The sequence below is a fragment of the Balaenoptera ricei genome, chromosome 5 (genome assembly GCF_028023285.1).
Source record: "Balaenoptera ricei isolate mBalRic1 chromosome 5, mBalRic1.hap2, whole genome shotgun sequence".
In the NCBI taxonomy this organism is placed as follows: Eukaryota; Metazoa; Chordata; class Mammalia; order Artiodactyla; family Balaenopteridae; genus Balaenoptera; species Balaenoptera ricei.
The window spans coordinates 29,073,725-29,088,325 of NC_082643.1; the positions used below are offsets into that span (position 1 = coordinate 29,073,725).

Consider the following 14,601-nt stretch of genomic DNA (forward strand, 5'->3'; position numbering starts at 1 on the left):
GGAGAGTTTTTATCATAAATGGGTGTTGAATTTTGTCAAAAGCTTTTTCTGCATCTATTGAGATGATCATATGGTTTTTATTCTTCAATTTGTTAATATGGTGTATCACATTGATTGATTTGCGTGTATTGAAGAATCCTTGCATCCCTGGGATAAATCCCACTTGATCGTGGTGTATGATCCTTTTAATGTGTTGTTGGATTCTGTTTGCTAGTATTTTGTTGAGGATTTTTGCATCTATATTCATCAGTGATATTGGCTGTAATTTTCTTTTCTGGTAGTGTCTTTGTCTGGTTTTGGTACCAGGGTGATGGTGGCCTCATAGAATGAGTTTGGGAGTGTTCCTTCCTCTGCAATTTTTTGGAAGAGTTTGAGAAGGATGGGTGTTAGCTCTTCTCTAAATGTTTGATAGAATTCACCTGTGAAGCCATCTGGTCCTGGACTTTTGTTTGTTGGAAGATTTTTAATCACAGTTTCAATTTCATTACTTGTGATTGGTCTGTTCATATTTTCTGTTTCTTCTTGGTTCAGTCTTGGAAGGTTATACCTTTCTAAGAATTTGTCCATTTCTTCCAGGTTGTCCATTTTATTGGCATAAAGTTGCTTGTAGTAGTCTCTTAGGATGCTTTGTATTTCTGCAGTGTCTGTTGTAACTTCTCCTTTTTCATTTCTGATTTTATTGATTTGAGTCCTCTCCCTCTTTTTCTTGATGAGTCTGGCTAATGGCTTATCAATTTTGTTTATCTTCTCAAAGAACCAGCTTTTAGTTTTATTGATCTTTGCTATTGTTTGTGTGGATTTTCTTAATGATCATTTTCCTTATTTTCTTTACCAAATTCTACAGTAAAGCTCATTTTAATATTCGTGGAGGTTGATGTTAAGAACACAGAGGTCATTCTCCCTTAACAGTTAGAGTTCGTGCTTCCAATGTGGATTTTCTCTTTTTTTTTTTTTTTTTTTTTTTAAGATTGTACACTCAAGTCTTCATAAACCTCAGATCATTGCATATTGGCATACTAGATATATATGCTTTGTATTCCTGGAATTGCTAAAGCAGTGGTATAAGAGGTTTTACTACAGAAGGAACTTATCTTTAGAACTTTTTAGTTGCAAATGTTTAGAAGCATGTTCTGTTTGGAGATTTGTTAGTCTTAAGAGATTTGACTTAACAAGCTGCATCCTGTCAGTAAAGTTGGGTAATTTCCATTGTTGGCCCATTCTGGGAATGGAGAGACAAAACACACCTGCTCTGCATGACTTAAAGCAAATATAAGGAAGTTAGCATGAAATCTGGATGAGAGAGATATGATTCATCCTGTAAGAATGGCCAGCTGGCAGGATTTCTTCCTGAGCTTGAGGACTGGAGCAAAGCTGTAGCTGTGAGAGTTATTGGCAACCGAATGTGAAGTAAGGTAACTTCTTATCAATAATTAGAAACTGATTTTCATTGCTTTGAAAAAGCGTCGGCATACTGAGGCGTTGTCCAAAGTAATTCCTCTTTGTGCCAGCACCTTTGGCATATTTCCTGTCCTCTATTGTTCTCTCCGCACTTGTTTTTTCACTTGCCACTTGTTGCGTTTCTGTAGATGGTGAGCCAGGGTCAGTGGTGGGGTCATTTCCATTTTGGTGAATTACAGAGCGTTCAGCACAGGCTGCTCGTGTGCTTGCTTAGCCAGTGTCTCGGTTATCTGATAGCCATTGGAGAAAATATCTTCCAGTGAAAGGTGAATGTCGTCGCACTTAGCAAGGAGTACCTGCTTCCGCGATCAGAGATAAACTCTATACATTATAATAGCAGTGGCTTTTTCACATCTTCATTCCACGACCCTGAGCCAACTTCACGACACAGTTTCAGTTTTTGAGAGCCCAGGGCACTCACCATGGTTGACTCTAAGCTTTTCTTTCTTAAAGATGTTCAAGCAGTTGCTTACGAGGAACCAAAACACTGGTGCTCTATTGTCTACTACGAGCTCAATAATCGTGTGGGCGAAGCTTTCCATGCCTCCTCCACGAGCGTGCTGGTGGACGGTTTCACCGATCCTTCCAACAACAAGAACCGTTTCTGCCTTGGGCTGCTCTCCAATGTCAACCGGAATTCCACGATCGAAAACACTAGGCGACATATCGGGAAAGGTGAGTTTTCACTGGAACCTCTCTCAAATGTTTGTCTGCCATGTCCCTCTTCCCCCAGAACTCACCAGTCGTTCCTGGAGTCAATACCAGATGATGTACACTTGCCGCTATGGTTTGTAAATATTTTTTCAATTCGTATTATCAGGAAGTTCTTCATTTTCCAATCAGCAATTTTTGTGGTTTGCTGACTCGTAATAATTATAGATGGAATAGTGATTTGGTGTCTGGGGACACCAGTCTATCACGTGTTTTGCCAAAGAATGAAATAGCTGTCAAAAAATTCTTTACAACCTAAAACTAAAAGCAAAAAGCAAATGAAAACAAGTAAACTGAGTTTATTTCAAATGAATACCATAACTCACTGGGGAAATAAAAAAGAACTAATTCAAAATAACTTATGAATATATAGTATTTGGCTACAGAACCTCAGCCTGAGCCAGGTAAGGTAGAGCGACTGCAAACAAATCCTGAACTCTTTTTGGTAGACTTGATTATTTAGTGGCAGTATGAAGGAGACAGTTATGAAATTTTAAGGTGTATTATAATATTAAGCAAATGACTAAATGTGTGGTGGTTGTGGGAAACCTGGGTTTTCACTGTGGAATAAGAAGAGACATACAAGTGTGGAGGAGGGTAAAAAATAAACCCTGTGGAGGTATCAGTGTGAGATCGTGATTTTAATAATGTGTATATGCATGTTTATGTCCTCCTGTACACATGTATGTATGCACGTGTCTGAAGGCATATGTAGATGTGTCTGCATGCATATAGTTTCTGATCTGTCTGCTGAGAGGGCCAAGAGGCAAAGATACCCAGTAGTAATAAGCAGATACAATGCTCAGACCATCATCTCTTAACTCTGTGGCTGCTAAGAGGAACTGGGGCTTTTGGAGAAAGGGCTGACTGCAAGGCTGGGACAGGTAGACGCAAGATGAGCCGAAACATTCTGTTATGTCCGGAAGTAAACAAATACGTATGCACATGATGGAGGCATTTCCCAGGAGCCAACTTGGAGGGGCTTCCACTGGCCAACTCTGGGACAGTTCGAGTGCCAAAATAATTAAATACAGTAGTGAGTTTTAAACCACTGGAAAACCATAGTAATTCATAAGTCCATGCCGATAACCGATAAATAAATGAATGGGGGAGGCTGACTGGTAAATGCAGAGTGAGTTGGTGGAGTTAGAAAGTCCCCATTTTGCAGCCATCAGGCAAGAATAGTCAGTGATGCTAAATACAGAGAGAATTTTTTATGAGAATCAGGATATTTTCATGGTCTTTAAGTATCTCCTCCCAGGCTGCCTATTACTGACATGGGAGAATAAAAATCAGTAACTATTTAGTGGAGAAATTGGACAACATCTTGACTAGGCGATGAGAATTATCATCGCCAGTGAGAGGCAGATGGAGGTCGTGAACCTCCAGCTGTGGTGCTCTGAGGAGGGAGTAACGTCACCTACACAGAAATCCAGCTGAGCATGCAGATCCGAATCGAATCTCAGGGTGCCTTCAGATAGACCCCAGACACAAAGGGTGAAGAGGGACTGCCTGTGTTCTTCCAAAATACTGATGTCGAAAGACAAAGGTGTGAGAATGTTCCACGTTAAAACGGCTAAAGAAACACAACAGCTCTATGTAATAATCTGCCCCTGGACGTGATCCTGCAGCAGACAGGGGGAAATACTACAAAGAGCATTACTGGGCTTAGCAGACAGAATTAGAATATGAGTGGTAGATAAGATAAAAGTATTACATCAGTGTTAAATGCAGTGGCATTGCTGCTTATGCTGTGGCTTGCAAGAGAAGACCCCTATTCTTAGGAAATACACACTTAAGTATGTAGGGGTAAAGGACCATGATGAAATGGTTCAGGAGGAAATTATATATGTATCTTATGTTTATAGATAGAGATATCTCTCCACCTAAAACAATCCTGTGTCCGAATGTATACACGTATGTACCTGTGTGTGTGTATATGAGGGTGTGTGTGGAAGCATAGAGAGGTCGGAGGGACCCTTGATGAAGCGTATGGAGTGAACTGTCCCAACAGGTGAATCTGGAGAATGGTTGTGTGGGTGATCTTTGTTCTGTTTTTCTTTGTTGTTTGTTCTATTTCTGTAAGTTTTGAAATTATTTCCAGAGTAAAAGTTTTTTTAAATGACCTACTATGAAATTTAGACCAAATTAAAAGGTTATTCATTAGGTGCTTAAAAGACATTTGAGGTGAAGTTTAACATTGAATCCTGGAAACAAAAACAACAACTCTTAAAACAGGAACTGAAAAAAAAAAAAAAAAAACAGGAACTGATAGATAATTCCTTAGTATGCTTAAGGAAAAAAAATAAGCCTAAATTACACATCTAATGATGAAATGTCAGAACTCAGGTTCATATCGTATGGGTATCTTTCTGTGGTCTGTAAACCCCTGAAATTGTATATAAACACAATTTTGCATACATTTGGGACAGAGGGACAGTTTTCATTATATTCTAAAGTTGACCATTACTCCAAAGTAGTAAAAAGCCATTGTACTCTGGAACATTCCTATTAACAATTAGGAAGAAAATAAGGATTCTGGGAATGCTGTTATTTCAAATTGTTCCAGATGCCTCGACTCTATTTTTATAAATTATGTGTCAGTTTTCTTTAATCTGGCAATAACCAGTTAGAAAATATAATGGAGAGGAAAATTACATTCTGAGTAGCAACAGAATGCATAAATAATCTGAACCACAATATATGAGAATTATGTAAAGAAAACCAAATTTCACTGAGAGCGAAAGAAAATTTGAGTAATAAATAGGTAGTCTGTGTTCCTTAAAGAAAAGGCTTAATATTGTGAGAACATTTTAAGGATATTCATTCTTCCTAATTTAATTCATAGTTTAAACAATCCATGTCAGAATCACAATGTTTTGTTTTTTGAAAGTTGGAAGATGTATTCTGCATATTACCCAGAAGGATAAATAAGTGAAAATAGCTAAATTTTTTAATGGAAGAGTAAAGAAAAAATTCTCAAGGTGAGGATTAATGAAAGATTATGAAACTACAATTAAATCGGTGTGTAGACAAAACAATAGAATAAAGTAAACTCAGACTATACTGTATTTAAAAATTTAATGTATGATAAGTGAAGCATAACAAATTAGTAGAGTCTTCCAGTGGTCCTGCAATAACAAAGTTAGCTTTGGGGTGAGGCTGGGGGTAGAAACCCTGACCTCATTCCACATATGCAAGTGGATTATTGAGTTGAATTATTTTTTAAGGCAAGCTGTTGAAAAGCTAGAAGAACATATATTGATCAAGAGTGGCAGAGATTTGGACTTCCCTGGTGACGCAGTGGTTGGGAGTCCACCTGCCAATGCAGGAAACACGGGTTCGATCCCTGGTCCGGGAGGATCCCATGTGCTGCGGAGCGGCTGAGTCCGCGTGCCATAACTACTCCACAATAAGCCCATGCACCGCAATGAAGAGTGGCCCCTGCTCTCCGCAACTGGAGAAAAGCCTGCACGTGACAGCGAAGACCCAACGCAGACAAAAATTAAATAAATTAAATAAATTTAAAAAAAAAAAGATGAGATAGACTGGAAAATGCTTTAAAAAAAAAAGTGGCAGAGATTTCCTAAGCTTAAAAAGCAACAGAAAGATTGCAAGAGATTTGTCTACTTAAAGATTTCAAACTTCTGTAGGTTAAAGAAAAACGATACCGTGAACAAAATTAAAAGACAAAGGACTAATGGGGAAACAAATAAGAAATAAATTATTTATATCTTTTCTATATGCGCAGCTCATTAAAAAAATAATAAAAATACTAGAACCCCAGAGGAATAAATAAGTAAGAAATATGAACAGTAAATCCATAAGAGAAACACAGATGGCTAGTAAACAGAGGAGAGCATATCAAGGCTCATGTGCAAATTAAAACAATACTGTTTTCCAGCTATAAATTAGGGGAATTTCCTTGTTGTTTTAAACTCAGACTCAGTACTGGCGCAGGTGAAGTAAGAAAGGCACTCATCTGCTGCTGGAGAGAGTGTATATTGATACAAGCACTCTGGCAAAGTGAATCAAGAGCCTTCGATCCAATGACTTAACTTCCAGGAATCGCTCCTAACGATATTATCAAAAATTATGCTGAGACATTGATCATGGCATCGTTATCACAGCAGAAAATTAGTATCAACAGAATGGTCCAATAATGGGAGAATCCTTTAAATAAATTGTTGTAGTCATTCAATGGTGGAGATATGTTAAATGTTTGCAAAGAAAGTTTAATGATACTCAAGACCGAATACGATGTGTATTCACAGTTATTGCCTCTGGGCCACTAAAGGAGTGATAATGTTTTCTGCTTCTTTATATTTTGCTTTACTTTCTAAATTTTCTAAAATGAAAATTCCTCATTTTTATAATCAGGAAAAAAGTAGCAAACACACACACCCTTAAACTGTTTTCTCTACATCAGACAGAAAAATGGGCTTCTGCTCCAGCGGCTATTTACTTGTTACAGCAGTCTTAGCCATTGTGTATATCTATCAACACAGCACATAGTATTTTTTTTTCCATTTTTCTAAAATACTTTAGTTCACTCAAATCATGACAGCCCTGTAGACACAGCCAGCAGCTCAACTTGCATTTTTTTTCCTTCTTTCTTTTTTTAATATCTTTATTGGAGAATAGTTGCTTTCTACTGTTGTGTTAGTTTATGCTGTACAACAAAGTGAATCAGCTTTACGTATACATATATCCCCATATCCCCTCCCTTTTGAGTCTCCCTCCCACCCTCCCTATCCCACCCCTCTAGGTGGTCACAGATCACTGAGCTGATCTCCCTGCACTACACAGCAGGTTCCCACTAACCATCCATTTTACATTTGGTAGTGTATATATGTCAGTGCTACTCTCTCACTTCGTCCCAGCTTCCCTTTCCCCCCACTGTGTCCTCAGGTCCGTTCTCTACGTCTGCGTCTTTATTCCTGCCCTGCCCCTAGGTTCATCAGTACTGTTTTTTTTGGATTCTATATATGAGCACATAGTATTTTGGATGAGACAGTAGTTCTAGCATTGACTAAGCCTTGCCAGAGTTACCTGCAAGGTCCATCACTGAAAGCCACATGGGATGTGACTCTGTTTGCTGGGTGGCCTATAATGGTGTGGGGTTTTGTCAGAGTGGTTTTTTCCCCTTTCATTTTTTTTAAAGGCTGGGTAAGATCAGTTTCCTACACTCCTGGCGCTCTAGGTCTCACAGGAAGAAGTTTGGAGCAGATAATAGTAGAGTGAGATCAGATTCCACACAGTACGAATTATTTTTTCTAGGTTTTTTTTTTTTTCCTGGACCTTACATCTTACACTTCTCAGCAATACTTCCTCCACCTGTGGTTTTCTAGTTCTTTTACTCCTCTCGATCCTCCCTTCCCCTACCCTAAAATTTTTCAAAAAGCTTAGCTGCAAAATAAATACAAGAGAGCTTATGTAACGAATATGCGTAGGATCCCATAGTCAAGTTCAGCTTTATTGTGCTATGTTTTTAAAGTGAGAATTTGCTCTCAATCCATGGCCAAATAGGCATTAAATGCTTTTCAAAATGAAATTGCTGCACTGTTACTTATTTTTAAGAGACTTTGTTGTGTTATTTCCTGCAACCTTCTAGACATGCATGTTGACATATGGACATTGTATTAACTAATACAGTTAACTAAGATTTTATCAATTGTGCAAGACTTGGAGAATGTCTGTTTATCGAATCAACCATGTAAATTTACATTCTGAAGCTACATGGATGCTTTTCAGCTGTGAAAAGCGATAATGACCACACTCTATGCTTTGTCTCCCTGCAGGAGTTCATCTTTATTATGTCGGAGGCGAGGTATATGCCGAATGCCTCAGTGACAGCAGTATCTTTGTGCAAAGTCGGAACTGCAACTACCATCACGGATTTCATCCCACTACTGTTTGCAAGATCCCTAGTGGGTGTAGTTTGAAAATTTTTAACAACCAAGAATTTGCTCAGTTACTGGCACAGTCTGTGAACCATGGCTTCGAGACAGTCTATGAGCTCACAAAAATGTGTACTATTCGCATGAGCTTTGTGAAGGTAAGTGATCTCTGATTCCTCTGGTCAGGGTTTAACGCACTTCCATGTTATATGTAAATCTATATCCTCTTGATATGTGTCCATAGACACCAACTTATTATCTAGACATTTTTAACCTTTAACAAGGATGTCAACTATGAGGAAAGTATCATTGGAATATAGGAGTGTTTGTGTTAAATGTTAGTAGTAGCAGGCTTTAATAACTTTTCCTTATTCAAGTAGCACTATTTTAGCTATTGTAATACTATTAGAATATGTTATGTATATATATAAAGTATATGCTTTAAATGCATGGTTGTCTTATGAGATCCGTTCTTTTTCTTTTTTTGTTTATTTATTTTTTGGCCGTGCCGCGTGGCTTCAGGGATCTTAGTTCCCTGACTAGGGGTTGAACCTTCGCCGTAGGCAGTGACAGTGCGGAGTCCTAACCCCTGGGCCGCCAGGGAATTCCCAGAGATCAGTTCTATAAACACACCCCTCTTTTTTTTTTAATGCTATGCTTGTTAGTACTTTTAGGATTGTTGTTTCAACAGTAAGCAAGTGGTCTTTTTTTTGTGTGAAAGTAAAAGTTCATCACACTGGGATTTATTTTTGATTGGTCAGTTTTTTAGTGGTTCCAGTAAAGCTTGTGATTTTCTGGGGTTTTTTTTCCCAAAAAACAATAATTTATTCTCAGGTACATATGTATGGGTGGGCAAGGGATGCACTAATCTAGTATGAGTGCCACTGGGGGTGGCTCTGTCCCATATGACACTCATCCTTTTTTTTTTTTAATACATCTTTATTAGAGTATAACTGCTTTACACTGTTGTGTTAGTTTCTGCTGTATAACAAAGTGAATCAGCTATACGTATACATATACCCCCATATCCCCTCCCTCTTGCGTCTTCCTCCCTCCCACCCTCCCTATCCCACCCCTCTAGGTGGTCACAAAGCACCGAGCTGATCTCCCTGTGCTATGCAGCTGCTTCCCACTAGCTATCTGTTTTACATTTGGTAGTGTATATATGGCAAGGCTACTCTCTCAGTACATCCCAGCCTCCCCGTCCCCCGATTTTCTTATATTCAAGAGTTAATAAGGCCCTTGCCTCAGCGCTAGGATCGTGCTCTGAGGTTCGAGGAGGGTGAAGGTTACAGACATTGCTCACAAGAATTGATCTCTTTTTTGCCTCCTCTTCTGCCTCTGAGAAATAAAAAGTTTTAAGATGCCATCGAAATGGAAAAAAGAAACTCATATGTCTGATTAAATTTATGAGTCAGAAACTTATTCTAGTGGCTGACTGACTTGGCTCTGAATCCTCAAAGATAGATTTTCCTCCTCTGTTACTCTGAGAAACAAAACTAATTATATATTTGGGCGAGGCAATCACCTTTCATATCCTCTCTTCAGAAGCTCACAGAACTTGTTGTTAAACCTGTTCTGTGATGTATTTATTACAGAGGGTAACTTTGGAACCTTACTTTGTTATTCATCCTTTACGTCAAAGATATCTTTCCCTGAATATCATTTTTTCCCTACTTCTTTGAGTCACATTAGCAGATTTTCAGTGTGTTTTCTTAGTGTTTGTTTTCTTGAAACACAATTCAACAGTTTCTTATAGCTGAGTCCGGAACCTTTTTAGTATTGAAGGAGGGTTTTTTTTTTTACCTTTTAAAGAGGTTTACCTATATACTATGTACCTATGAGACTACAAAGAGCTTTCTCATCCATTATTAATGTACACTGTTTAATTTTTGACTTAGCATTTTGACTGAAATGAATTTTAAAATGAGAACAGTGACTTGCCAGCATTGTTTTTGTTTGTTGTTTTTATTGATATGGAGGAAAGAAGACCTCTTGAGAGTCAGGAGATCCAGGTTCTAGTTCTGTGTGTGTGATTAAGGCCCTGGGATTCCTTCCTGATCCCCACTTTCATTATCTTTAAAATGGGTGGCTGCATTTGGGGAACTGTGGTGATCATTACTGAGGTCCCTTGATAAGTCTGTTGTCACTGAAGGACCACTCTAGGAGAATTTATGACCCTAATGCTCCAATTGGCTTTCTCCTCAAACATCTTTCTTATGGATTACCCAATCAATTTTAATGATATTACTTTTACACATTTTTAATTACTGACTTTTACACAAGTAAAAACCACCATTACGCTGATAAAAAGTGTTTATAATGCAAAGATATGCATTAAAAATGTATTAGATTTCATTTATTCAGCGAACATTTTTAGCACCATTCCAGAGAATTAATACAAAGATGAAAAAGCACCTAAAGTCTCTAGCTTCAAGATGCTGATGGCCCAGTCTGTGTTTAATTATAATATAAAGTGGTAAGTATTGGAATGAAGGGTTATACAGGCTATAATGGACATAGCTAGGAAGCTGGATTTGGAGAGTTAAAGATAAACATCTTATTTTAAACCCCCTGCTGACATGATAAAGGGCAGCTACTTTATTACACGTTAGCAACAAAAAATTTGCACATGGTACAACATTGTTCTTTATTAACATAAGGACTGCATACTTTGCCTTCTCACACTTAGCATCTTAGAGAAAGGATATAGAACGTTTTACTAATATTAATAGCCAATTTTGTACTATTTTTTAAAGATGATCATTTTTGGACTTTAATATAAAACATACTTTATAAATTATTTGCACAGTAAACTCCACATATCTGAAAAATCCAAGTCATTTCAGCTGAACAAGTGTTTCTAGAGCTTCTGCTTTGTGCCAGTCACTGTGCTAGATGTTTGAAATCAAAGATAAATAAGATTCTGCCTTCAAAGAACTTCCTATCTAATGTAGGAAACATGCACATACATCTTTTGATTAAACTTAGCAGTTTGTTGATACATGGACAAATGCTTGGATGTTTATACATGTTCATGTATCACAACTTTCTCCTGAAAGTTCTGATATTCAGATACATTTCTTGAAATTCCTGGGGTAGGTAGATAGCAGAGATAAATAGAACCTGGCCTTCTCTGACATCCCTCAGGAAACAAGGTTTATCAGGACCTTGTATGCCATCGTCCACCATACCAGTGAGGTTTTGATCTTTGCAATGGCGAAACTATTTTCCTCTTTTGTACAGGGACTTGCTTCTGTCAGCTTTCATGTCCTAATTCAGTAATCCTGAAGATGCCTGGCAAGCTACCCTCTTGTACAGATGATTCCAGGCAATGGTTAGGTGTTACTAATAGATTCAAGACTGGCTAGGTGTTACTAATAGAGTCAAGACAATGGTTAGGTGTTACTAATAGATTCAAGACAATGGCTAGGTGTTACTAATAGATTCAAGACAGTGGCTAGGTGTTACTAATAGATTCAAGACAGTGGCTAGGTGTTACTAATAGATTCAAGACTGTGCTTAGGTGTTACTAATAGATTCAAGACAGTGGCTAGGTGTTACTAATAGATTCAAGACAATGGCTAGGTGTTACTAATAGATTCAAGACTGGCTAGGTGTTACTAATACAGTCAAGACAATGGTTAGGTGTTACTAATATTTTCAAGACAGTGGTTCGGTGTTACTAATAGATTCAAAACAGTGGTTAGGTGTTACTAATAGATTCAAGACAGTGGCTAGGTGTTACTAATAGAGTCAAGACAATGGCTAGGTGTTACTAATAGATTCAAGACCGTGCTTAGGTGTTACTAATAGATTCAAGACAGTGGCTAGGTGTTACTAATAGATTCAAGACAATGGCTAGGTGTTACTAATAGATTCAAGACTGGCTAGGTGTTACTAATAGAGTCAAGACAATGGTTAGGTGTTACTAATAGATTCAAGACAGTGGTTAGGTGTTACTAATAGATTCAAGACAGTGGCTAGGTGTTACTAATAGATTCAAGACAATGCTTAGGTGTTACTAATAGATTCAAGACAGTGGCTAGGTGTTACTAATAGATTCAAGACAATGGTTAGGTGTTGCTAATAGATTCAAGACAATGATTAGGTGTTGCTAATAGATTCAAGACAGTGGTTAGGTGTTACTAATAGATTCAAGACAGTGGCTAGGTGTTACTAATAGATTCAAGACAATGGTTAGGTGTTACTAATAGATTCAAAACAGTGGTTAGGTGTTACTAATAGATTCAAGACAGTGGCTAGGTGTTACTAATAGATTCAAGACAATGCTTAGGTGTTACTAATAGATTTTTGGATACTTACGTGCTCCTGCCAGTTTTGCTTAGCGATTGAAAGGTCAAGCTCTGTGTTTATAGAGACTTCAGTGGCTAAAATAGGAAGAAACAGAATGTCAATTTGTCTTACATACCTTTTTCCTTATTTTCTTGATGGTGAATTGAGAATTTAACAACATCTGTCACAATATTATCGGTGAGATAATGGGCAATAAAAATGAAAGTTAGAAAATGTCTTTATTACAACAGCCTTATAATGTAGTTTAAAACTTTCATTCCCCAAGACCAGTACTTCTTAATCTGGAATCCATGTATGGACTTCGGGGGGCTGTGAAATTGCCTGCCGAATCATGTGTGCACATTTGTGCACGTTTGTCTTGTGGAGAGAACCAGATCTTTAATCGGAGTGTCTGACTGTGTGAGCTCTTTTTACTGCATAAGTTTAACCACTGAGTCAAACAAGTTAAATGACCTCCAATGTTGTTTCTAGGGTTGGGGAGCAGAATATCACCGCCAAGATGTTACTAGCACCCCCTGCTGGATTGAGATCCATCTGCATGGCCCCCTCCAGTGGCTGGATAAAGTTCTTACCCAGATGGGTTCACCTCATAATCCTATTTCATCTGTGTCTTAAAACGGCCTCGGGCTTCTGCCTCTTGAAAACTATTGAGCCTTGCATGTACTTGAAGGATGGATGAGTCAGACACCATCTGAACTGACAAAGGAGCCTTGATAATACTTGACCTCTGTGACCAACTGTTGGATTCAGAAATTTAAAAACCTGGGTAACATACTGTTGATATCAAGAACCTGTTTAGTTTACATTGTAACATTCTATTGTAAAATCAACTAAAATGCATACTTTTAGCAGGACTTCGTGTATAGTTAAAGGAGAGGTGGCCAAGCCAGGGACAAATCATCTATTGGAAAAACAGTCCTAAGAGAGATTCTGTTGTGTTTGGCACTTTAAGGTCATCGTTTGGCAGAAGCTGAGCATTAATAGTCTTTCTGACGTGTGTTTTTATCAGGTTTAGAGCCCATGTGGAGTCTTCTTGCATGGGTTTTCATAATATTTTAAAACTATTTGTTTAGTAATGGTTTTTGTTTGTTCGTTTTTTTTAAGTAAAGGTTAATCTTGGTGATATACATAGTAATCTTTCTAAAATTGTATGCTGACCATAATGCTGTCAGAATAATGTTAGGCATATGCTCTTTGCTAAATATATATGTACAGAATATTTGGAAGTTAAGAATTGATTAGACTAGTGGATTTAGGAGTATTGGAGGGGGTGGGGGGGAGAGGGAAATGACAAATGTAGAATATACTGTAAAAATTCAGTTTGTTGCTTTAAAGAAACAAACTGATGTCTGAATTTTGCTGTGTTTCAATTTTTTAGAGATTTTATCCTACCTTTTTTTTTTTTTTTCCATCTTCTATCCCATCCTCTCCAAAAAACAGTTATGCAGCTGGTTAATTCATATAACTGTGAGAGCAAATGAATAATTCCTGCTATTCTGAAATTGACTGCCTGTATGTTTCAGTACCAGTTGTATGGAGTGCTTGAATTTAATAAGGAGTTTTTATGGAGTTTACAGTACAGAAATAGGCTTTAATTTTCAGGTGAATTGTTTGCCAAACCTAGTAACTCTGTTAAATATTTGGAGGATTTAAGGAACATCTCAGTTTAAATCCATTTCAAACTTAAGTTTTTTTGTACTATGTTTGGTTTTATTTTTCTTCTGCTAATCTTTTATATTCACTTACGCTCTCGTACATTGAGTACTTTTATTCCAAAACTAGTGGGTTTTCTCTACTGGAAATTTTAAATAAACCTGTCATTATTGCTTACTTTGATTAAAAATTTGTTGTTTCCTTTCTTCACGCACAAGATTTTAAGATTAATAAAGTTCACCACTCTCTTGAGAGATTTTTCTCAAATATTCTTTGCCAAACATAACACACTAGATGACTGAAAACCTAAATTGCAGAGACAGGGAGACTGAATCATGAAAAGAGCAGAATCCCTTTAAATCAGAAAAGAAAGGACATACGGAACTTGAAAAATTAAGGAAAAGCTAACTTGCACAACCTGGAATTGCAGACCTAAACGTACAGGCTTTCTCGTGTGAGCAGGGTCAGCCGCAGCCATTACTGGTGGACGCCTCTGAGTCCATCGAAAGTCCCAATTTCTAAACTTCAGATGGGGATGCAAGGGTGAACGTGAAAGGATGTA

The 14,601-nt window shown here is 37.7% G+C and overlaps 1 protein-coding gene across 4 annotated transcripts in view; it reads left to right on the forward strand.

Annotated features, from left to right (window-relative positions):
• SMAD1 (SMAD family member 1) overlaps nt 1-14,199 on the forward strand; it is an 80,744-nt gene extending 66,545 nt beyond the window's left edge. For all 4 annotated transcript variants that reach the window (XM_059922564.1, XM_059922562.1, XM_059922565.1 and 1 more), the window contains 3 exons: nt 1,912-2,133; nt 7,971-8,227; nt 12,858-14,199. In XM_059922564.1, the coding sequence (XP_059778547.1) occupies nt 1,912-2,133; nt 7,971-8,227; nt 12,858-13,001 (623 nt within the window). In that variant the 3' untranslated portion in view covers nt 13,002-14,199. The remainder of the gene's footprint in view (nt 1-1,911; nt 2,134-7,970; nt 8,228-12,857) is intronic.
• The last annotated feature ends 402 nt before the right edge of the window (nt 14,200-14,601 follow it).